The sequence below is a fragment of the Chaetura pelagica genome, unplaced genomic scaffold (assembly GCF_000747805.2).
Source record: "Chaetura pelagica isolate M959 unplaced genomic scaffold, ChaPel_1.0 scaffold135, whole genome shotgun sequence".
Lineage (NCBI taxonomy): Eukaryota > Metazoa > Chordata > Aves > Apodiformes > Apodidae > Chaetura > Chaetura pelagica.
In genome coordinates, this window is record NW_009953649.1 from 1,628,246 (window position 1) to 1,654,187 (window position 25,942).

Here is a 25,942-nt window from a genome sequence, read left to right on the forward strand (position 1 = left end):
GAACGCAACGCAAAGCTTTTACATACTCAACGTTTATTAAAAATAGTATGAAATGATCCCTGGGAGAAGTTACACGCTAATTCAAGTCCCTTCTTCTGAGTTGTTTTTTTTTGTCACGTCCAACACCCCACCCCCACCCCCCCCCAAATCCACTGATTGCATGAGATGCGAGTTAAACAACATTCCCTAGCTGTTTAAACAAATCTAGACGTGCTTGGGTAAAGCACAAATTTAACTTCTATTCATATTTACAATACTTTACAAGCTATATTAAATAAATACGGGCTCTGCTACACTTTAGCGCCTTAAATATGTACAACATTATTTCTCAATCGGATTTTGCTAGATAGATGTGGGTCCCATCGCAGTGGATGTCCTGGCTGTAACAAGTATCCCTGTGGCACCAGCTGGTAAGTACCATGACCAACCAGCCCTCAGAACAATTCCTAGCCAATGCAAGATCTGTGCGGTAAATAATTTAATCCATTCTAACAAGTTCAAGTCCTTAAATCTTAGTCTACAGTAATTAGCTGTACACGGATAACTTCAGGTTTTCCTCATGGTAACCAACGCAGGACATAGCTGTCTGTTCTGGAAGTACAGTGCTCTGTAGCTGAGGGGGGTGACTAAAAAAACAGTACTTCAGTTAAACTCCTTTGTTTGGTGATATGTTTAACTCTGTACTGGCTTGATCCATGTAATCTGAAGAATTTAAGCACCAAAAAAGAACAGCCACACCAGATGATCTGCATAGACATACTTGGACTTGTCTTTAGGTACAATGTTTTCAAGTAACAGAATCCAATACTGTGCAACAAAGATGATAAAGGGGACTAAATTTGCATTGTATTGGAAAGCCAGGTTTTGCTGTTAATGGCAGCATTTATTCAATGCATTATTTGCAAAAGAATGGAATGTATTGTAATTTTAAAGTTACTTTTATTGTACATAAATGGGATTAGAGTCAGCCCTGGCTGGTTGAGAAAATATGTTTCACCTCTCTGCCAGGAAGGATCCTTTCCTACTACAGGAGATACATTCCCTGGGGAAGGCAGCTTGTCACTCAGCAACAGTATCACTGAAGTGCCCTATGGGCCAAACACACCACATAACTTGTATTTCACCCAAGCATCCAGCCAAGTCCCTTTCTCTCTCAGGGTTACTGACTTTGGGACTCGAACAAATACCCTTCTCATCGCTGCATATAAAACACAGCTACTCAACAAATTCACACCCAGCAACTATCCAGTGCTGGGCTCTGTGCTACAAGATACTCAAATTTTCTCTGCCTGTCACAAAAGCCACCACCTCTGGAGGTACGAAATTCAGTCTAGCCATCTTCACAGGCAGTGGAGCTTGCCTTCTACTGCCCATAACATCCTCCAGACAAGGACTGTGTCACATCCAATAATTCAAAGAAAAAGATCTCACTGCCCATCCTCTACTTACTGTGCAGTTAAGGAAAGTAGAAAAGGCTTCAGACACAGGGCTATCAGTCTGGCATCCCTCACAAACACTCGGATGAGATTTTGTTTCAAATATAAGGAGCGTGTTCTATAGTAATATAGCATGTGCATTGGTCCCACACTCTTGGAATATGTATGTCAAAAAGTAACGTGCAAGAAGTATGTGCATTCACACACTTGGCATGTTGGTGTGACTACCAGCATCCTGCTCAGAAATCTGCAGTCACTAGAGTAGCTGCTTAGCTGAATGCTCCCATATGTAACCAGAGTAATCACACAAGTATTTTGGATGCAGAACACAGGTCACCAACTCAAAAGTCCAAATACTAAGGTTTTCACATGATAAAATGGCACGACACCTGGCTCGATGGCAAGAATCACAGGGTATCACGCCTAACAAGGGAAGAGATGTGAAGGTTAAAGAGGAGATGAGAAGCCAACCTGAACTATGGAGTGAGACCCCAGACACTGTGCACATGGCCTTTTTCACTTCCAGGATCCTAAACCATTTTTTAAAAGATACATTTCACATCTATTTACAACGTGATACAACGTCTGATTGTGTAATATTACAGAAATATATGATGCCAGTACTGAGTGTCCTAGTATATACTCTGTCATGGTAAGGCAGTACAGTTAGAAATTTCTAAAAGCATCAAGCAAAGCTACTTGAACTGAGACACTGAAACTTCTCCCTTAGAGACTGGACAATATTCTGCTGATTAGGAGATGGTACTCTCCACAGGTAGTCGTTCAGTTTATCCGAATCACCGTATGCAGTCAGATAGGGGTTAAGTGCATGTTTGCTGCTGTCAGACTTGGCAGGAGTACAAGAGACAGTTTTGCTGCAGAGTGTTTCAGAAGGAGCAGCATCTGCATTATGCAGCTTAGGATCCAATTTCCTTGCTTGGTTCTGAGAGGTCTCCAAGTCAGATCCTTCATCTTCAGACTTTATTTCAACATAGTCATCATCATCCCCTTCTTCTTCAGTATCTTTGAAATTAGAAAAATAGTTCTGAGTGGCCACCTGTGCTGTCAGAGGGGAAGCCCTGTTCACTCTCAGGACCTTTTGAGAATCCTGCAGAATCATATCAGAACAGTTTTCAGGGATCTGATTTCTCTTCTCAGGCCCGGTACATCCTGACGCAATACCCGGTGTTTGATGGCTGTTGAATCGGAAGTTCCTATTTGAATGCAGCTTTTTCTTCTCCATTTCATTAGGATATATGATGGCTTCTCCAGACCTGCTGACCACAATCGAGGAAGATGACTGCGACCTGCTGTAAACCTGTGGTTTTACATTGGTTACTCTTTTCCCAAGGGAGTTATAGATGTGATCTTGATGTAAATTTTCTTTGTTTGGTTGGCTTATAATGGTGCTCCACCTCTGTGCCGGGACATGCAAACGGTTAGAAATCTGAAGTGAAGGCACCGAGCCAGCTGATGGCAACTGCCTCGAATTGCTTTTTGTACCAGCTTCTGCATACAAGCTCTTTGACTTTGGCTCTTGGGATTCAGACCATGGAGAGAAGTCGGCCAGCTCACCATTACTGTAGGTAGAATGCAAAGGCCAATCCTCTGCTCTTGAGCATTCACTGTCAGCCTGGGAACAAGGAGGAGATGCAGCCACCAGTGTGGAATCCCTCCCGACCGATGGCTCCTGAGGGGTGGTCCAGGCTTCCTTTTGGACCTTGGGTGAACTTTCTCTAAAGACGACTTGGTCATAAAGCTGGGAATATTCAGCTATTCTGGCACCTAGAAAGAAGAGAGAATGAACTTAGAAGAGGCAAGCAATCCATTCAAATGAGTGGCATGAAGATTTAAAAATCCCAGAATGCTTTATATTGGTTAAGAGAAAAGTTTACAGCTGTGTCAATGTCTTCAGCCTGAACAAAATAACATGAAACAATGGAGGCTGGAAGAGGCATGCATCGCATTTCAGTGCACTGCATTGAAAAAAAAAAGAAGCATAAAATGCCTTGCAACAGTAAATAATCATGCAGGACAAAATGTAGCACACAGTTCAAATAATACCCTGCTTGTTTCATGTTAAAATGGAAAAGAACATTCTGAAAATAAACTGGTAAAGATGATATTTAAGGATTTTTATAAATATATCACAAGAAGGCAAGAATGACACTCTAGCACATGAAGTCTGCTGGCTCCAAGTCTCCAATTTGTTTCAACTGACTGCAGACAAAATTAGTTCCAAAGCTGTTGTATAACCACAATGTTGCGTATTTATTAGAAAGAGCAAGAACACCAGCTCTTTCTTATCAGACCCCATTCCTTATGCTTGTAAGCATGATATGGATGATACCTGAGCAAACATACATGACTTGTTAGAAGGTGAATGTACCAGGAAATACACCTTTTCAATCAAACTCTGGAAGCTCACACTATTACAGAAAATAACCACTTTTCTGTAGAAAGGCCAATAATGCTTCAGGCATAACTTCTATTTCCAGCTTAAGCTGAATTGATCTTCCTGACACTACCTCACTATTTATTCCCAGATTTATCAAGTAACAACAAGAATTTATTGTGATAGAAAGGCATATTCACATTAGAAGCAGGAACAGAAAACTCATTTCAGAGGTAACTCAGAAAGCACAATGCTAATACTCAACTAGTAAGGTGGGGGAAATTCAAAATCTTCCCATTTCAATGAAAGTTACTGAAGTAATATATATGTAAATAAATATTTTTGACATACCAATAGCAGGACCACCTTGTTTCTTCTCCTCCAGAATGGCAGCAAGATCTTTGTGTTTCAGTTTTTGTTGTCTGCTAGCTGGCTGCTCCTGCTCTGGGCTTTTAACTTTCAAAAGTTGGTTAGCCTTCTTTATTTTTTGACTGTACTGTCTTGCCATCATAAAAACTCTGTTTTTTGTTTTATCCACAACAGCCAAGTCACTTTCCATACCCTCTGTGTGGACGTTGGACAGAACAGTATTGGCAGATTCATATGGGCTATCTACAAAAGGCACCTCACTGGAGAAGGAAGATCTGTTCAGACTCAAAAAAGAGTTCTCCTTGTACGGTGTAGTGTCTTCAAGCCTGAGGTTAGCCTCACTTAAGGTGGCAGCCCTGGGCTTCACAGTTTTAGGGAAAATAGGAGTTTCTGGCAGAGAGAGAGTAGACAGTGAGTACTCTACATCTTTACTCAGTTCGGGTGTACTACCAGCATGCAGCCGTTCCTGCATATCGTCTTTACAAACAGGAAAGGCTGCAAGAAGACGGTCTCTTGTCTTTTCCTCGTTCTTCTTGATGTAGTTCTCCAGGTCATTCCAAATCTCATCTACTTCCTCTGAGAGTTTATCTGCTGCAGACTTATGGGAGAGTGAATCAGAGTTGGAGGAGCTATCTACTAAGCTTAAATAATCATTGTCGACAGGAACACGATGGTAAGGACTTTCATCTTCACTGAACTGGAGACTCTCTTCAGAAACAAACTGCTGTAGATTGTCACAACATGCAAAATCTTTTCCCAGACCCAGAAAATTCCGCCTTTTAGCACTTTTTAAATTCAACAGTGGTGCTTCTGGAAGCACTATGGTGTCATAGATATTGTCTTCAACAATCCTGAGCTCATCCAGACTTGAAGTAGGTGCTTCTCTACTGAGTAGTATCTCATCCCTACTAGCACGAATGGAGGCCCTGTTTTGATTTTCTGTCCTCTTCTTGGAGGGTGAATCCAAGCTGCTTTTGTTTTCAGCCTCATAGAGAGAGTCTCTAGCAGATCTCTGGGGAACACGGTCTGTCTCCTCCCTTCGTGTCAGACCCATCAGCTTTAAGTCTTCATAGCTTATATTATCATAAACATGTTCAATATCATCGATGGTCAGCTCCTCTGAAGATTCAGGATACACATTCATACTGCTCACCTCTGTTCTCTTCGCTTCCCTGCGAGAGCTGCGCTCCCCAATTTTATACCTGGCGCCAGCTGGACACGTGTTACTTTCACCAGCACTACTGGCCCGCCTAACAACTTTGTGACGAGTGGGGCTGGAAGTCTCATTTTGATGTACTACTCCCAAGTGCCAGCTGCATGGACGCCCAGAAGAACTCCTCCTCTCTCCACCAACAGTGGAACTGGCATTGGATGTAGACACTGATGGTACAAACATCTGATAATCATCTTCATCGTCTTCATTCTCATAAGGTGGACGCCGGCTGGGGAACAATGCCTGCCTGATCTGATGGTCAGTCCAGATATTTCTAATAGAGGTACTTCCCCCCAAGATATTCATGATTAGTGAGTTGCTCTGGGGTGTGCTGAATTGTCTAGGCAACTGCGGCTGTCTAGCTGTGCAGGAAAATGGAAGATCGGTATTCAATGGGGTTGACTCTTCATCTGAAGGGTCCTTGGAGCTCTGTGGAGATTTGAAATAGGCAGGTGAGGTTAGCCTATCCCCTGCAATAATACACCCTCCCTCTGTTCACAGAACTACCACTGCACAAGGGTGTCCCACAGCGTGGAGTCAGGTGGAGATGGGCAGGGTGAGCAGGCTCCTTGCTAGAGAGCGAGGGAGCCAAGGCAACCATGCAAGACTATTTTGCCCCCTTATCCTTTGCATGGCTCAGAGTTCACTCTTGGCACTTAATAATATCTTACTTCAAATACAAGATACTGGCTCGTGCTAATGCATGGGTAATTAAAGACAAATTTGTTTGGCAGGGGTTAGATTAAACCTTCTATGCTAACTCTGCAGTTTCACAATTGGATTAAGTTAATCTGACTCTGAGTTTGTGCCAAAAGTTTTGTTCTCCTCCCTTCCTCCTTGACTATAACCCTAGCAGAAAGGTATGTTATGCTCTCTAGCACATGCCACTGAAAATTTCATTGTCTTCTGGGAGTAGGTTTTCATCCAGCTCAGCCACCAGATCTAAATTACAGTAAGGCCACATGCCTGCTAATGCTAACATGAAAGATTCTGTAGATGTTCCCACCCAGAGGTTGGCAAAGAGGGAAAGATAATTCCTTCTGGCTTAAGTTAATGCTGATTCCTTAGGTTGGTTGTTTGTTTTCCCTGCCCCAAAAAAGAATAGTTTTTCATCATACAGATGAATATTTCAATGTTATGAATATTGACACGACATAAACAGAAGATGACTTATCTATCTAGGAACAACACAGATTTCCTTCACTTATTTATGATGCACAGAAAAATAGAAGTAAAAAAACAAAATTACATACCTGTGTTTCACACTTGTTGAGATTAATACTTCTCCGTTTCTCAACATTTTCAACAGCTTGACTGTTAAGTCTTTTTCTTCCCCCTTTTGATTTCTGCAGTGAGTTTTGCTGCATTCCCTGTAGCTTAAAAGAAAACAGCAAGAGAGGGGTAAATAAAATCTACAGTTCTTTGTTCAGTCTTGTTCAGAAAAATTACTAGCAGCTAGAACAGGTCAGGTATCTACACCAGGAGAACAAAATGCTCATGAGTAGTCAGAGCACCAGCACAACAATGATTCAAAGCCTAGAAAATTTTCTTTACAAATAACCAGTTAAGTTAAATCAATCCATACATCTTGTCAGAAGGGGTTGAAAGCAGAAGCTGTGTATAAAATAAAGATGTAAAAGAATACACAGAAACTGAGGGAAAGGGCTTAATTTCACAGCCAAAGTTATGACAGGAGGTGGTCTCATGAAAGTTCATTTTCCAAAGTCGTTTTTTTTTGCTTTGTTTTAAAATGGGGAGGGGATAGTCTTGCTCTCATTTGCAGTCTTGAAAACCAGAAAGAGGTCCAACTTCCCAGAATAAAAACAACATGCAAACAATCACCAGACAAACATAAGGCCAGAATATTATATGTTGAACAGTGTGCAAATTAACTCAAGAGTGAAGGGCTTGCATGGTGGGAACGGGGGCAGTCTGAGAAGGTACTGTTGCCACACATATGATTAAACAGTAAACTGCTATTATACATTTTTATAGTGGTATTCTTTTGCACTGGCTAATTCTTTTGTACTTATTCATGTCAGGAAGAGAGAAAATTACAAGACATTGCACTGATATGAGATACTATTTTACTATACACTGTCATTTCAAAGAGGACATGTGCAGTAAGCTTAAAAAAAAAAAAAAAGTAAATAATAGATTTTAGGTAATTCACAAAATAAATGGACTACACAAGGATATGATTACCTCAGCATCAACTAAGCCAAACAAACTAAAAATTTACATTCTTTATCATAGTCACATTTCAAAATTCTCATTTTCATAAATCCTACTCACAACATCCCATATTAAAGTTCAAATTCCAATCTACTACCAGCAGCTTGCAGGTCAAGAAACACCACATCATATGTGGCAGTGCCTGCATCTTAGCTTAATGTCTAAATAAAAATATTTCTAAGAAGAAAGAGTTACAAACACTTGTAACATATTCCTGCCTCCCTTAAGTTTTACAGGTAATTTGAATCCCTCTTCCATTCTCTCCAGGAAAAAAAGGGTTTTATTTTTCCCTCTCTTTTTCCTACCTGTTCAGACTCTTCTTCATCATCAGCATCAATCTGTTCTGTAGCAGAAGCCTGGAGATTTTCATCCTGATCACTGCTGTAGGCTGGCTCAATGGACTCTTGAAACTGGCTTTCCAGCCCACTGGGTTCTAAGGAAACCTTCTTCCTAGAATTCAGCAGGGTGTCATTTGATCCTAGTTTGTTGGCTTTAGATAGCAGGGCTCCTTCAATACTGATCCGCTAAGAAAATCCCCCAAAAACAACAAGAACACCACAAAACTTTGTTTAGATTTTATGGAGATTTTGTATTTTAGTAAGACATTGTTTTACATCAGCCTGAGAGGCACTGTTTAAGCTAAGTTCAGTTAGCTGCACTGAAATTAGACTTATAAAGAAGTAAGTAAAACAATCAGTATTTTTCCACAGCATATTTAGAACTGAAAAAAAAAAATATGCAAAAACCCCACCCCAATCATGGGCTTTAGTGTTATGGTATCCCAGTGAAGACATATCTAACATACCCTGTTTGTAAAAATTCCCCATACCCTCACTTAAAATTCCATCCCAGCTAAAAGCCTTGGAACCGAAATTCAACATGAGACTTTCAGACTGCATGGGGAAATTCATTACAAAGTCTTACCAAAAACGTAAAATTAGAAATGCTGATTTCCATCTGCTTAAGCTGTATCAGCTCTGTTTGGTCATATATCATGACTTAAATATATGATATATATATCAGGATAAGGTGAAACCTTCATTTAATAAATGCAAATACATGCTCCAAAGAATAAACACTACCTTTATAAACAAAACTTCCATGATTATAGTGGTATGTTAAAGTACCCTATAGTATTATGAAGTACAACCATGTACAAGTACAACCAAGAATCAGTCCTTTTTTCTTTATTGGATATTCCTGAAATAGCTGTATTTCTATTGCTTTCATTCCAATAATCTTATTCAAGATGTTAAACAACAATTATGGTTTTGTTTCCATTCTTAAATACAAGACAAGCAAGAAGATGCCAATTCTACAGTAAGTACTGTACTCAAAGTCATTTGAATGTGCTAAATCAAGCAATACAAGAACTGGCTTACCTTCTGCATGTCAGGGCTTACAGCTGAAAAGAGAAATATATACTGCATCATAAACGAATAATCAAACTGGTATCAGTCTACACCTGTTTTACTGCTACACTAGTATCCCACTTCAGAATTCCCAATGGAGGATTAAACGAAGCAGCAATTGAGCAAACAAACTACAGGGTCTCAGATAAAACAGAGGCAGCATGAGTTGCACTTGAGATCCTGATTTTGCAACACTGACATGATATGGGCAACTACTCACAATGGCCACAATGGTGTGTTCACTTACCAGTTGCTAGGCTGCTTACAGGACCAGAACCAAACGTGGAAAATACATGTTAGATGTTACAACTAACATTTGTTTTCTTTGCAAACTTTGTGTCCCCTCCCCGACAACGTGTTTAAGGGAAGATATAGGAGGAAGGGAGCCATTTGTATTTGTTCTACAAAGGACAGAAACACTATGTAAATAAACAGAAGACAGAGTAGCTTACCATTTGACTTCAAAACTTTATGGACTCTAGATGAGGGTTCTGAAAAAGACAACAACATGTTTAAGCACTTCAGCATTCCAAAGAAAATCACAGGTACCTTGGACAACTTTTTATAACATGAGTACTAAAATTTAAGCTTCTGAGGCCCTGCAGGGAAGCTAGATTTTCATTTCTTTATCACCCAGTTTCCTCACAAATAAAGTATTTTTTGATGTGTCAAACCAACAGCTGTTACTAAAAACCATAAGTGTTTCTCAATGCAATAGCAGCTGCCCTCCATACAGCAAGCCACACATACATTTTCATCCCATGTTAAGATTTCTGCTTTAAAAAAACTTGGTCATCTCTGTTACTGTTCTAAGTTGCTGGAGGTTTCCTATTAGAAATATGAATGAGGTACCAACAGCTTAGCAGGGCTTTAACAGCATAAATAGCTGAGTGTTACACAGGAGGCCATTTGATCAGTATTTTGTACTATTTCATTTACAGGCAAAGCAGCACCAATGCAATTTTTCACCTCAGGAACAAAAGGAAGATGCCTGAAAAGTAATTGTTTTTAATTTTTTTTTCAAACACAGGTGCTGCTGTCCAACAAATCACTATGTCAATACTCTAATGAATCTTGTTTAAGTCATTCCCAGTATACAATGCTACACATTCCATATTAGAAAGATCCTTAAGTACCTGAAGAGAGGAACACAGTGACTGCAATATGAAAACACCTATATACAGAGACATTTGTAGTGGCTTCAAGAGGAAACTAACAGTACTTATGGATGTACGTTTGAGCTAAGAGAAAAAAAAACAACAACCCAAAAGTCAGCTCAACTAACTCTCAAATCTCTATTATCCATAAGACAAACATTACACTAAGTGATGGTAGTAATTATGTTTTAGTCTATCACAATCATGATGGAGCCGTTTCTGAGACACTAATTACCTAGGGTGTAGGGGTAGAAATGTCAGATTTAAATAATGTGACTGGCTTTCCTGCATATGCATTCTTTCATCCATTAGAAAGTACCAACTGTTCTTTACACATCCATGACTAGAAATGCATATCCATGAAATTAAATGCAAACAGTGGATTAAAAAAACCCAACACATACAAAACCAGATGTTTAATAAGATACTCCACCCACACCTGAAAGTTACTGTGCCATGCTAAAGCTGTGTGGAGTACCAGCTAAGGACCAATTGCAGGTGCCCAGCCTCACCCAACTCTAAATACCCCCATTTTCTCTCTTGTCATCTTGGTGGTAAAGGAGTTTATTCACCTGATTTCCTTCTCACTCTGTGAGGAGCACTGCCTTCTTTAGGCTGGTATGAAGATTTAATTTCTCCCTCAGGGCTATAGTGGAAGCCTGGGTGATCTGTGGAACAAGCAGAGGCACAAGGAATAAGAGAGTGACAAGGATGTAACTTCACGTGCCTCTGCAGCTCTCTTCAGAGGCAGTGCCACCATCCCATTATTACTGACAAAGTGGCATTTCATCAGAGCCTGAAGCAACACAAGCAACGTGGTGCGCTGCTGTAGGGTAGTTGTTAACCACCCAGCCCATTTGGTTTGTGCCTTGCTCCAGATGGCTAACCCTACAACATTAATGCACTATTATAATCCTTAATTATTTGCCAGTTTCTCAGTCAAAGCCCTCTTGACTGATACAACTACATAAGAAAAAAACAAGCCTACCTTACTCTAACACTTCCTCAGCATTTATATCATAGGAGTATTGTTCTCGTTTCCCTATACTGCTAGGGATCACTGGTAACATGAAGAGCTAAGGCAGCTTGCACCAGCAGAGGCAGCAAGGAGAGGTGCAGCAGCAGGGACAGAGCAGATGAGATCACACTCTGAGCGCAGGCAGCAGCACCACACACGCTGTCTAGCCCTGGATCCTGAAACACGCACAGGTATAACCCCTAAAACACAAGCATGTTCCGGGGCAGTTCTGCAGGCGCAGTTGCTTTCTGCTATAGCCAGGAGAGGAGCTGCCACGCTAAAGGGCTGCAAATAATGGAGGAGAGCCAGAGCAGGCAGCTTTGCAGAGCAGCCTTCTTTCCCTTCCAGAGGGGCCGTGCACAGCGCAGGGACCCGCCTGCTGCTTCCCTCGCTGCCCTCCAGCTGCAGGTGTGCCAGACAGGTAAGGCATAACACTGCTGCACGCTTCAAGCTGCACTTGCTTATTGCTAGCCCTTCAGTGGGTCCTAACCAGATTGAGCTTACGGTACAAAATGGGAAAGATCATACGTTTAGTCAGCATGAAATAAGCAAAAGAGGGTGGCCAGAGGTTACAAAAGGCCTAATCTGTTTCTTCCTTGCTTACCATGTGACATAACTTGTTGGTTGCTGATCAGTCAGCCAAATGCCTAGAGAACTCCTCAGGATCTGCACCCAATTTTAGTTTTTCCAGCAAGGTTTTAACTCAAGGAACATAAGCCTCGCCTTCTTTCATCTCAGATGAAACCAGCAGTTAAAACTAGACTTCTTAGGATGGTTTTATTAATTTTTAAATGAAAGTGGAAAAAGAACCAACTTACGTATGGCATCCATTTCTAGAATTGCCTGTTTGGCCTGAAAGAGAAACACAACAAATTAAAAAGTTAAACTATAAATAGAAGGACAAATTGCATTGCATATTACAGACAGGAGTGAGTTTATATGTAAACACAAGCAAGTTTGATTTTTTAACTACTGAACATAGTTAGCAGCATTACTTTCTTTCTTTCTCTGTGTGCTGGACACGTTACACACCTGAAGAAGAATTTTGCTGGCAGGAGCTTACCAGAGCTTCACACAAACCCTGCTGTTCATGGCACCCAGCAACTCTGCCTTGCATGCCCACCTGCCCTCCTGGAAACCCAAGGAGGAGAAGCACATCCCTGAGGCATCAGAGGTACTTCTGGAGGGTGGAGTGATGGCACATCTGACTGCAAAAACTACTTTGGTATCAAAGATAGGGGCTGTGCTGTGCTGAGATCCTGCTGCACATGCTAGGTGTCCGGAGGTTTGTTTCCCCCAAGGAGGACACCCGTCGATACATCTCTCTGTATTGCTGGGATTGGCACAAACTGGGCCCTAGTGTCTGGGAACAACAAGTCTTTTTGTGATTCACAGAAAATTTCCTCCCTAAAAATAAAATAGTTTAACTCCTTACTTATTTTTGAATTCTGAAGTTGTCACAGAAGACACTATCAACCTCGCTTCCTTTTAGAGTTTCCTTTAAGAGTTTCCTTGAGGAACAGCTATTAAAATAAACCATTATTCAGTTTATGATAGAACCAGGATCAAAAGCATCTCAGGACTGCTTAAAATTTGTGACTTTTTTTTTTTTTTTTATAGGAAAAAGAATAAACTAAAAAAAAATAATAATTACATAACCTGCTTGCCCTTCTGCAGGTGCAGTTCAGTAATTATCCACCAGGTGTCATATGTGGACTACTTTGAAATCCTCCAAAATCTGGGCAGAGAAGTCTCACAACTAGCAACTACTGGTTTGTCAAAAAAATAAAAGAAAAATAATATTGATGCTAAAGCTGAGATCATGCTGCAACATTTGTTTTTACAACTTAATAAACTGCAATGAGCATTTACATTTTAAGCACAGATACTAGCATAAACATTATACGTTTGATAAACTCGGTCAACAAAAAGGAAAGAATTAGTAATAGCAATTGCTAGAGATTCTTCTCCCATAATTCTATTTTTTGTTGAAAATGGGAGTTACTACAGCACTGTGTATGCCAGTCACAGGTGCAATTCCTTAGTCATAAAATTCAGTGGAAAAAAAAGTCAATGAAACTGATCAGTGAAGGCCAAAAGAAACCAGTAAAATTAAAAAAAAAAAAAAAAAAAAAAAAAAAGAGAAGAAAAAATCCAGCTTCCACATGAGTCAGTGGCTGCTGTGTCATGGCAAGAATTAACCAGGGTTACCAGCCTTTGAGAAGTGCAATATGTTATATTGGGAAACATCGCCTGGAGCTCTAAGACAGGATTTAATAAATAAAAGGACCGGGTTTCCCGACTCTTAGACATTACAGCTATGAACATGATCTCGGTGCCTCATTTTCTCTGGCATAAAGCTTGCCAGCTGTCTCACCAAAAAGGGCTCAGATGTCATGGCTAAAGATGAGGGTTCAGGATGGCTGTGTGTGTAAAGGTGAAGTGTGTGGCTAATGGCTTCACTGCTGTGATACCTCACCAAGATAGATTAAAACTAGCTTGGTAGTGTTGGCACATCCTGCAATTAGTGCTTCTTGGTGTTGTGCAGACAGGCAGTATGAAGCCAAGGTATGCTCTTACAGTGAAGCTTATTGATATTGCATCTGTTACTCACATCTTAGCAGGCAAATCCTCATGTGGACAGCAATGCTGCTAACCCACTTAAATTCTACTCCTGTACCAAGCTCAGCAGCTGCTTTTAATGGAACCACCCCATTAATTTTGAGGAACTTTTAAACACATAAGGACACAACATGTTAATTAATCTCCTGGTGTCTAAACTTTCTGTAAATTGCCATGCATCCTGCAGCTAACAAGATTGCTTTAAGCCAAACGCACATACAAGGAGGTGGTGAGCTTTTTTAAATTTTTACCTTGGCAGGAATTTTAGCAGGATGGTTTTCTAGAATTAATCTCTTCAAGTGAAGAATCCAAAGTCGCTTGTCTTGCTGTGACTTTGCCTGATAAAAAAAATTGTAGCACTGTGAAAAAATGCATTACTGCACTACACAAGCTCAGGAATAGCTGGCAGTTGTTAGTCAGGTTACCCAGAAGGCAGGGAGGCTTCTGTCATACCTGGACAGTATGTTGCATCTTGGGATTTTTGTAGTGGAAGACGCTAAAACTAAGTGGTTCCTTTGGTATTACTTCAACAAGCATGAGATTCCCACACTGTAACAAAGAGAGGCAACAATGTGAGTCATGAGGGATTTTCATGGAGACCCGGAGTCAGCAGATGACCACCTGCTCTCCCACATACCAATATGTGAGCTTTGTATACAAACATCTCATCTCTCTTTTTTGTAATTAGCAGCAGCTTGTCGAAGAGGAACAACGTGCGCTCATTTTTGGCTCTCTGGATGCGGAATGTTCCTTCTAACACCAGCTCCCCGTAACTCGTGAGGTCTGGCCCTTTCCAGTTGGTGAGCAAACTCTGTATCTCCTGCAACAGATCAAAGAAGAACAACCAACATTCATTTCAGATCATACTTAAAGACTCAAACAAGAACTGCTAAGGCCATTCCCACTCATTTATATGAAGTTCAGCATCTGACCGTGTAAAGTCACCATACACTGCTACTGAGGTCGCTAGGTTAAGTGCAACATCGCAGCCAGATGCTCGGAGGCCTGTTGCAAAGCCCTGACTAAAACACACCTCCAGAGTACTGGTTAACCCTGTATGAACCCAGCAAAAAGCCCAGAGCTCCTCAGGACAGCCTGCGGTGAAAGAGCACAACTTCTTCTCCCTGGAATCACAGCAATGGAGAATGGTCTGTAACTCAGTCATGAGACTTTTCTTGTGCCTGCTCCCCCCTTCCTTCTATGTCCCTAAACAATTTCTGTTAACTTTTCTCTCAGCCTGTGTATCCTCCCGAAGTCGTGTGGTCCTGCTCTGGATCAATCATAATGCCATCTGTATGTCCTGTAGGCCCATCACAGAAGACACCTCTGTGAAGTGTCCATATTGAAGAGATGTTTCTCAGAAGACTAAAAGGCCAGAATGATCTGGTAAACTGATACTTTGAAGATGCCAAGATCTATTTGTATTTATAATTATTTGTATACATACCATAGGTATTTCTCATCTTAAATAATACTTAAGAAAAAAAAAAAGGCTGAAGAAACATCTAAGAACATCATCAAAAGTCTGTGTTACTTAACCATGGCTATTCTTGTTCCCTTCGGTTGCTTGTTTTTTCTTTCAGTGGCAATGATATAGCACATGAGAATAGCACAGCAAATCATAAATGCAGATTAAACCTTAAGTAGAGAAATCTTTAAAAACATCCACCAGACTTTAAGCCTGGCAGCATTAGCAAGCAGGAACAGATTTCTTCATCCTAGGCTGGTCTCTAGGACATCACACTTTAATACAGCATTCAGCTAGAAAACATCTCAGTACATCTGATGCACAAACGCAGCCAAGAGCATTCATAGGAAGAAAATCCAAAAGCAGCACACACACAAAAATAAAGAGGACAAATTAAAAAAAAAATCATATTATCAGGTCTATCTATAATATTGTAAATAAGTCTAGGTACAGAGCACAGGGATCATGTCCACCATTGCTGAGGGAGACTCTGACAGGAACTGCTGCAGCAGTACTTGTAGCATTACAGACCAAATGGCAGTGCGATAGCCCACAGAAGACCTATCTTCATGGCTGCAGAAACATTTTACTTTTTAAAAGGCTAAGTATGAACACAAACATTTTCCACAACCCCATACATTTGCCAGCTGAGCCAAATAAATTACTTTAAAATAAATTTAAAAAACCAACAAAAACACACCCCACACTTTTTCAAAAGCCTTTAACCCTCTTTGTTGCCAAATATTACTGGTTAACATTACTCAGATTTATAGCAGACTGTAGGTAAGTCATTAGCATGCATTTCCAGCTATGTGTGGCAAAGGTTACAGAGCTGCAGGCAAGACATTATCAAATGTAACCCTATTCTTCCTACACAAACAACAAAAAAATCCCACAAAAATCAGGGCCAATAAGGAACCACTTATTTTTAAAGAAACAAAGGGACAACAAATAACATGACATAGATTTCTGGAATGGTATAATCCTATTACTCCCTTTTATAAACAAAAAAATCCCCCTAATTTACTTAAAAGCAATATAAATACTGCTAATGAAAATGTAATGTCAAATCGTGATTCACTGGGAATTTTGAAATAGAATGATCATTCTGTAAAATGTCTGCAAAATAGCTTGCTCTTGATGCCAAAAGTTACTCAGGGCATACCTTTTGTTTTCTCCTAAAAAAATTCTTCATTCGTAGAGACTTTTACCTTGTTCTAACTATCACATTTCTAGGTTTATACGTCTCACAAAGCGACTGATAATGAGTCTAAGAGGAAAATACTAAGCCTAAGAGGAAAATACTTAAACAAGAAGAAGCACAAGAAATGCCTCAAAACAAAATTAATCAGCACAAAGGGGAGAAATCGGAAACCACAGGATTTCTGAACAAAGCCATGCCCTAGGGTTGTACAGCAGTGCTGTACAATTGAGGGAAAGGAAGAAAGGAAAGTTATCTTAAGTTCCATATTACTGCAAAATAAATGCTTTACAGGATGCTGCTTGTAGGGCAGAGATGTCTGAGATTTTCCTGCAGCAGCTATGACCAAGATCAAACAGCCACAGGCATACTCAACAAGAGTCTAAATTATGACTGACAAAGATTAAAAGAAAAGATAAACTAGAAAACATTATTGCCATATATCTTCACAAAAACAGCTCACAAACACCCATATGAACTCTTTGGGAACTCACTTGGAGCCTGATGGCATGTTCATGTTTCCTCTTCATGTCATTTATATGCCACGCCACTCTCTGCATCGTATCTATGGCATCCAGCACCACATCATAGCCCTCAGTGTCCTTGTCAAGGTGGTTTTCTATTTCCTAAAACAGGGAAAAAAGTTCTGTTATTCCTAAGTTAATTTTCCCAGCCAGGTGCAATATTATATTTTTATCTGTACTATGTTGTCTTTGCATTGCAATCACTCAAATGCAACATTCCTGCCTTTGTTACTATTGCATGTCATTATCAACTTGATTAATACAAGACAACTAACAAAGCCAAGCCTTTATGGTCAGTTTAGCAGCAACTATACTTGAGGCAGCTGATGTGAGCAGAGAGGCACAGGAGAGTGCAGCATGCTGACAGGAAACCTTTTCAGACAATGTTTAATGGCTTTCTTAAAACACAGAACATATCTACAAACTCAGAATACCCTGGGCATTACTTTACAGTTGGAGAGCAGAAAAGCACCAGACATTTAAAATAAGAATCAGTGTCTTTACACTTCACTAGAACATGATTCTCTAATAGGAAACATATGTGGAAAACATTAACAATAAAGCAGGAATTTCTGAAACTTGCTTAATTCAATTCAATGAACATGGAAAGAGTTCCCGCTTCCTCAGTCATTTCTCTCCACAAAATTCTTACCAAGTGTGGTGTTTATATGTACTTAGTTCTTCTTTCAGTCACCTCCAGCATTGCAACATATGGAAAAATGCTGTATTTCATTGGAACCATAGTTTTGTGTACAAAAGTGTTTGATCATGAAAATAATCTTCCAAACAACTTCAGGATTACAGACAAGGTTTGTTTGTTTTGTTTGTTTTTTGTTTTTTTTTGTTTTTGTTTGGTTGTTTTAGTTTTGTTTGGGGTTTTTGTTGTTGTTTTGGTTTTGTTGTTGTTGTTTGTTTTTAAAGCTAAGTATTTGGATGTATATACTGACTCAATGCTTCTAAAATAATTACCAAAAATTTTCACTCCATATATATACGTATGCTTTGAAATGACGAAAGCAGAAATAGTCTCAATACGTCAAAAACAAACACCCCCAAAAGAAAAGCATCAAAAGAAACCCAGAACCTTTCTAATCATCAAGTCTTGTGCCAGAGGCAGGAACTTTGACGTGCAACAGCCCTAAATGAAATATATTTGTAATGGGTGCTCACGTGCAAAAGCAGGTGGTACTTGAGGATGCGCTGGACAGGTTTCAAGAGATAGGAGCCCAGGGGCAGAGAATGTTGCAGCACTTCTTGCCGCTCCCTGAAGAACTTGGCCAGTGTCTTGTTCCTCATGCACTCTGTCAACACAGCCACGGACCTGGAAATATCAACACGTAGCTTTAAGACATGGCATCACTGTAAGTCTGTAGGCAAAGTCAGGAATTGTTACTTTCTTCCCTTGTAAAAGGGGACAGCAGGCTCCTAATCAAATCACTGCTGGGGATGAGGGGGATTTTTTGTTGTATGTTGGTTTTGTTTTGTTTTGTTTTAAGATATGCTGTGAATTCAGTTGTATTTTCCTTTGACATGCAACCATTCTTAGTGGGAATCATGTATTTTGAGCAATGCAGAATAAGACCATAATTTTCTAAAGGACAATTAATGACAAAGAAAGACAAGAGTAGCCAGAATAAAGTTTCAGATTATGATTTTTTAAATATATATATTTTTAAAAAAAAAAAAAAAAAAAAGGTAAATTCCTTTACTGTCACTCCAACTGTGAGAAGGGAAAGGGTAAAATTTTTGGTATAGATTGTAACTTGCATTACATAGGCAGGTGAAGAGACAAACAAACAAAGGGAACCCAGGATCCCTACCTTGGGTAGTTGGTGCAGTACTGTGTATATATGTGGAAATCTTCACTCTGCATGGGGAGAAAAGGTTTACATACATTCAGGTTTTGCCACACTAGCAGCTAACACGTGCAAGATAAAGATGATGACATCAAGACAATGCCTCCTCCAGTTCCTGATCAATTAATTCACTCTGATAGACCTAACACTGCCACAGACCTACTAACTGAATTGCATTTTTCCTTCTTTCGGAGATTTCCCCTTTACTTGAAAGAAAAAGCAAGAAAACCTACACAGAGTTTTAAAAGCAAGCAGCTTTGCAATAGAGCCTCCAAGATCCTTTGTGACAATCTATGCATCTTAAAAAAAAAAAAACCCACGATAAAAGAAAACCTCAAATCACCAACACAGCCCCACCTTCAAACAATTTAATTGTACATACCTAGTTTTGTGTATGCTAATGCACACACCTGCTTATGGGGAGAAGTACATTTTGCAGGTTATGTTCAGTGGAAGATTTTAAAAACAACTATAAATACTTCCACATTTCAGCACTAAGTGAAAATTAGAAGCCTCGAAAGAGATTTTTTTAAAAAAAGTAAATTATGACTGTGAAAGCAGACAGTTATTACCCATACAAGTTGTAACTAGATTTAGGTGGGTTTCCACACTTGCCTGTTATAGTAAAATTATCCACATCAATGTTGACAAGATTCTCAGAGCCAAAGCCTGAGTTTCATTTCTTTCCTCCTTGGATTAAAATTTTTTTCATAATCATGCAAGCTAACTCTATGCAAGAACAGGTTGTCAGAAACATTCCCATGTCCTTTAAACTCACATCTGCCGATCGACTTCTATGCCAAGTAAGATGGCATTTCTGCAGCTTGTTGGAGTCCTAAAGACTAAGAAAGCACTGCAGAACTGCAAAGTTACTACTTCTTTTCTGAGCCTTAGACCAATAAAAAGCAATTTTTTTTATAGTAAACAAGATCCCAATTTCCACTTGAAGCATCTTCAGAAGAACTCTAGCATTCTACACACAATAGCTGTGCTCTGCAAGGGGTAGTTGTTGGTGAATGGCAAGACCAAGTATCTGCTTTCACAGAAGTCAATAGCACTCTGAAGAGCAGCACGACCTGGGGAGAGGGCTGATGCAGACTGTGGCATTTGTTTCTCATTGTTGGAGGGTTTTTTGGCTATTCATCAGAAAGAGCTGGCTCAGGCAGTACTCTTCCCCATTTCTAACAGTACTGCTCCCTTTCCCCTCTCACAGGGGTAAAGCAGATGGTGCCATTCATTTTTCTAGGGAGTGGTGACTCATAAGGACCCTGTATAAAGTCAGGTATTACTCTACACAAGTACAAGCCACTGCAATTCATTTCAGTGCTTCATACTGAATTTCAGTGTTAACTGTTCCATAAAAAAGAAATAACTCAAGCAAACTTCTGGTGTTTCTCTCTAGAGGACTGCAACCCTCATTGACTCATTAGTGGGTTGCAAGTTTACTAAAATGCTCTTCGCATAGGAACCAACCAACCAACTAAATGTAGTCTTGATACAAATACAGTTAAACAATTTAGCTTGATTTTTGATGCTTGGACTAATTTTGCTGTCACAGCTAGTTTTTACAGTAGCAAGACATACGCCTCATGTCCCTACCCAAAGACAGCAAGCTTGTGTCACAGACTACTCATGTCTAAACTTGGGACTTCTGGCCACAGCTGCAAGCCCTCTCTGCTCAGAATTAGGAATTAACCAATACCAGAGAACTGCAGACATGACACTGTAATTTTCTACAGCAATCACTCCTAAAATAGCTGGCAGTTGCAATGAGTCAGCTTAAGAGAGAGCATTAGGATGAAATTCAGTATGATGAAAAAAGGTGATTTATTTTATATATACATATATTAATACAAGTTTTTCATTTAGGAGCTTTTGGTATATATTGTATATTCCCATAGCTAAAACACAGAATAATGCAATATACGGACCTATTTCATAAGCACAGTGCAGAACATTCATGTCAATGTATTTAATATATATGTATTCTGCTCATAGTCACAAGATTGCTCTGCTTTTCAAACAAAAAGGAAAATATTTTTTGTTGTGAAATTTTAACAAATTAAAGCATTAGCTGTAAAACAAACAAGGCCTAACAATTCAGGGTTTCAGAGTGGACTGAGTGCACATTCCCCACAAAATCAAAAGCAAGTCTGAAATCCCCAGGAGCCTTTCCACACTCTCCCTCTTTGTTTTGGTTTTTGGGTTTGTTTTTTACACAAGTCAAAATTAATGTCAATAGGATTTTTGGGTTTAGAATAATTTTTGTCTAGCTATTAACTTGTGTTAAAAAAAAAGGTAGTTTCTCAAGCCTTCAACACCTCTGAAAACTTTAACAATGATTTCACAATCATCCCTGCTTTCTGAACAGACACAATACCAAATTTCATACTGCCTTTACATGTGTACTCAATTTGTTGTACCAGAGCTCATTTCATCATATAAAACAATCATATAAAACAAGAGAGCACTTTTCACAGAATCACAGAATTGTCATTGTCGGAAGGGATCTCTAGAGATCACCTAGTCCAACTCCCCTGCTAAAGCTGGATCACCTAGAGCACATCACACAGGAACGCATCCAGGCAGGACTTGAACATCTCCAGAGAAGGAGACTCCACAACCCTTCCGGGCAGCCTGTTCCAGTGCTTTGTCATCTTTACCATGAAGAAGTTTTCCCTCATGTTCAGATGGAATTTCCTGTGCTCCAGTTTATGCTCATTGCCCCTTTTCCTATTCCTAGGCACTACTGAAAGTAGTCTGACTCCATCCTCCTTACGCTCGCCCTTTAGATATTTATAGGCATTAATAAGGTTTCTCCTCAGCCTTCTCTTCTCCAGACTAAAGATTCCAGCTCTTTTAACCTTTCCTCAAAAGAGAGATGTTCCAGTCCTCAAATCCTCTTTGCTATTTGTTTAACTGAGACCACTTCCATTTATTGAGCTGTATGAGCGTAAAACCAGTAGAAAGTCAATTTTGTGTATTTTTCCTCCAGAATGGGACTTGATATGCATTCAGAGTGACAAAGCCAGTGGGAATCAACATCACACACCCTGCCTGAGCATGAGCAGGATTCACATGAGCACACTGGAGGAGTGTCCAGGAGAGCCCCTTCCCAGAGAGACACTTCCATGCCCCCGGGAAGGCACACCACTGGGGACGGCCGTTCCCCCACTGCCTGAATGGTTACCCAGCCCCTCTGCATGGTCCAAGAAAGGACTTTGAGTTCGCACACCCATCCAGTCTTCTCTGCTTCACAGCAGACTCCCCAGAGAAAGCCCTTTCTTACTGGCAGTGGAGCAGAGTACAAACCAGGCAGGCTAAAGCAGATGCTGTGAACTATGTTCAGAAGCAACTGAAAAACCAGGACTAAGATAGATTGAATATATTTCTATCAATACTTTCACACTGTAAGTGAAATGCCAGCTATGCTCATCAGTATTTCTGTGGACATTCTTCAGCCTACTCAGCTCAAATGCTTTATTCACCTCAACTGTCTTCAAACCAGTTTTAAAATTATCTCTGCAGGGAGACTGGAATCGCTCCAGAGATCACTTTTAACCTGGGGTCCCAAAGCTATTGTGGTAGAAGGTGCAGAAACTGAGACCCAAGCTGAAAGTTCATCCACAGTGACCAGTCACTCCCAAGAGCAACCCAAGCACAATCAGATCCCAGCTATACTTAGCTTATCCCCTGCCGCTCAATTAATTCACTGCATGTCTCCTCCACATAAAGTGAAGTGCCAAGCATGTGGCTACATCCCCAGTCTTTTCTCAACTCTTGGTGCACTGTGCTTTTTTAAAAGCCATAAAAGGCATTTTAAAAGAAAATGGAGACTGAGAAAATGAGCTGAGTCAGAGCGTAAACTGAAGCCAATTGCCTGGATCCCCTCTTCATTAATGAGATGGTAGATTAGAGTAATTCTCCCTTTTCCTTTGGTTAAGCTGTTGCTATGTCTTTCAGAAAACATATGCTCTGGATTTCTGGGGTGCTGAGTGAGTAGAGCAACGTGCCAGAATTAAACTCTCCTTTACAACAAGTCACTTAAATGTAAACGTGTAGAATACTGAAGTCAGTATTTTAATTAACATTGGCATCATTAGTATGACAATGAAAGACTGAGTTGGCAAGAAAACTTACAATCTTTTATGTGAACAATTAAGCTATAGCTAAGCTTGCACTGGAACCCTTTTATCAGCCTGCAATTGCAGTTACCAGCAAAGTGTCTCCAAGATGTTTAATGTACTAGAGTTAATACAGTTCTTAATCTAAAAAAGGCAGGACCAGAGCTGATAGAAACTAAACTAGTACATCGCTATCCTCAGTGGCAGGTTTTTTCCATGCAGTAGCCATCCCACTCTGTTAAAAAAAATGCCATCTGCATCTTGGAGCAGAAAGGTAAAGGCAGCAATTCATAACTAGACAGCAGGTTTTTTAAAAGTGTGGTTTTCTGCATTTGTGACTATTTTCCTGTGAGTTATTAATGAATTAAATATCTGGAAGCAGAGGGATCTAATACAATGGTGTAGATTATTATTAAATATGTATATAAAGTCACAGTTTTGCATTTTTATTTTATCTGTTAGTGAGTTTTATGTTACTGGCTAGCTTACACTAGCTTACATCTTGCTGAAGTCTGTTAACAAATAAAAGCTGCCTTTTTAGGAGCTATTTACTTTGGGCACTCATCACAGCAAATGCTAAGATAAAGATTCAATAAGAGTTTTATTCAAAGTGCACTAATGGGATTTGATAATCCTTACAGTATTTCCCTTAAAAGTAAAAGCTGCAAGGCTGTTTACTACTTAAGGACAAAAGTTACACACAGGAAATGATGTATGATTGTGTGAGGGAAGTATAATGTTTTATTGAGCAAAACCAAATAACAAAGTGAAGTTCAAAGAAACAGTCTATCAAATGCAGTCCAAAACTGGAACTTAAAAAATTAAGCTCCCTAGATGTTTTCACAAATATCAAACATTTTACTTCCAACACACTCCAGAGTAACTTTAACCATAACTATTCTACATGCAAACCTTTGTCTCATTTCACATGAATCCTGAAGAAAGAACTGGCTATAGTTTGCTTTATGCAGTTACTGAGCTTCATGAAATGCAAAAAAAAAGTAATCACAACACCAACAGTGAAAACTTGATTATACGTTTAAATTCCAACAACCACGTTATTCACAACTGAACCAGTAGGGTGAAAAAAATAGCCATTAAAGCCAGAGCTCAGGTAACCTAAGCACAGTTCCATTGGAAGCATTGAAGATGCTCCAGCAGTGCTACATCCATTAGCTAAAGCTGTGAGGTATGACTTGAGCATGATATTATCCCCATGCTTAACTCACAGTGAAGATCTAGCAGATTTCAAGCAATCAAACAATAAATGGCCACAGTCCCATAATACTTGAAGGGCCATGTACTGCCAAAAAAGGCATCTTTATTTCCACTACTCAATGCTAGGAAGACACAAGCAACCAAGAATGGACAACTGGAGTCTGTTAAGACAGTCAGCAGTTGCTGTAATGACATCTTCATGGCTAAAACCAGAACTGTGGGGTATTTTGGTATTGTTTGATTTTGCTTTTAAGTGTTTGCACTTGTCTGGATGAAGCTAAAAAATGCTTGTTAGAATTGCAATCTCCAGCAATTTCTGAGCCATCAGGCAGTTGCCTGCCAATAATACATTTGACAAACGAACAAAAGCACAAGCAATGATATGCAGATGGATTTTGGGACTAATGGCTAGAAAGTCTACCAGAAAACTCCTTTCAGCTGGCCAATATGAATGAGAGTGCAACTTTTTCCCAGACTTGCTATTATCACTTGCAGCACCTCGGTTTCCTGTCCCAGCCAGGAGCAGTCCCAGCGGTCCCAGCTAGAAGCAAGCAATACATCAGAAAGATCTACCAGCTCCAAACTGTGGTATCTATGTCCTGAAGGCCTCATAATTGGCTTTCACTGCATGGATACTCTGCTGACTTATGCTCAACTTCTTTTCTGCCAGCACCCCAGATCTGTTCTTGCTAATCTGTTTCCTAGTCAGCCAGACCCAGCATGCACATGGGGTTATTCTGTTCCAGAAGCAGGACTTTGTGCTTGCTCTTATCCCAGTTTCTCTCCTTCAATTCAATATAGGCTATTTGGAGTGATAACAACATGCCATAAACCCCACTGAAAGATGGAAAAAAAAATCCTACTTTTGTAGTAGTGGTGCCAACACTAAGATCCCTCAGTGCTTACAAAAGATCAATTACTAGATAAATAACAACTTTCTCAAACCCAACTCAAGCAACTGATCCAGTGAAACAGCAGCACTAAGATGGCATCATCAGTCCCCTTTACAATAAAATCCCTTTTGTCACAACAGTGATAAACAAATTACTGAACCACCATGAGAAGGTGGTCCAGCTAATCCTAAATCCTTGTATTAGACCTATCACATTGAATGCTTGGCGCTGACAATGCTTGGCGTTAAGCACAAAGTATGAGACAGGGTTTGGCTTTTAATTTGTGTAGTTGTGTTTTGGGTTTCTTGGTTTTTTGTGGGGATTTTGTTGTTTGGGGGTTTTTTTATAGAAAAAGGCAAACACACCTACAGAGGTATTATCCAAATTTAAACAACTACATGCCGCCTCCTTTGCTGAGCTTCCCCCCAAAATACTATGAAGATGGCATTATTTCTTAACACATTTGGACTCTACAAATTCAGGGCATATATAGGTCCTCTGGTGAAATCTACAATGAACTAGAGTAATCTGTAGCCCAAATTACTTAATCTCTTGTTGTCCTGCCTATTACAGCCACTCTTCCCTGACTGGCTCTTTTGGTTTCCTACAATGAAGGACACCTACTTTGGTTCTCCGTATTTCTCCTTCACCTAACAACTTCATCTCCATACAGTTTTGGCCTCAGTATTGTCCAACAGAAAAAAGATGTCAGATCAGTGCCCAGAATATTTGAAGTATTTCAGAGAAAATGAGATTTTAATCTTAAGGCTAGACTTTGGGCCATCCTCTTTAAAAAGAAAA

At 39.9% G+C, this 25,942-nt stretch overlaps 1 protein-coding gene across 1 annotated transcript in view; it reads right to left on the minus strand.

Annotated features, from left to right (window-relative positions):
* Window positions 1-2,121: 2,121 nt before the first annotated feature.
* Window positions 2,122-25,942, minus strand: part of PLEKHG1 (pleckstrin homology domain containing, family G (with RhoGef domain) member 1) — a 46,716-nt gene continuing 22,895 nt past the window's right edge. The window contains exons 4-17 of the mRNA XM_009999967.1: window positions 18,871-18,917; window positions 18,221-18,371; window positions 17,021-17,152; window positions 14,495-14,677; window positions 14,311-14,406; window positions 14,109-14,195; window positions 12,054-12,087; window positions 10,790-10,885; window positions 9,513-9,551; window positions 9,031-9,053; window positions 7,954-8,172; window positions 6,667-6,783; window positions 4,183-5,842; window positions 2,122-3,221 (exon numbers count right to left, since the gene is read on the minus strand). Coding sequence (XP_009998269.1) covers window positions 2,122-3,221; window positions 4,183-5,842; window positions 6,667-6,783; window positions 7,954-8,172; window positions 9,031-9,053; window positions 9,513-9,551; window positions 10,790-10,885; window positions 12,054-12,087; window positions 14,109-14,195; window positions 14,311-14,406; window positions 14,495-14,677; window positions 17,021-17,152; window positions 18,221-18,371; window positions 18,871-18,917 — 3,984 coding nt within the window. The remainder of the gene's footprint in view (window positions 3,222-4,182; window positions 5,843-6,666; window positions 6,784-7,953; window positions 8,173-9,030; window positions 9,054-9,512; window positions 9,552-10,789; window positions 10,886-12,053; window positions 12,088-14,108; window positions 14,196-14,310; window positions 14,407-14,494; window positions 14,678-17,020; window positions 17,153-18,220; window positions 18,372-18,870; window positions 18,918-25,942) is intronic.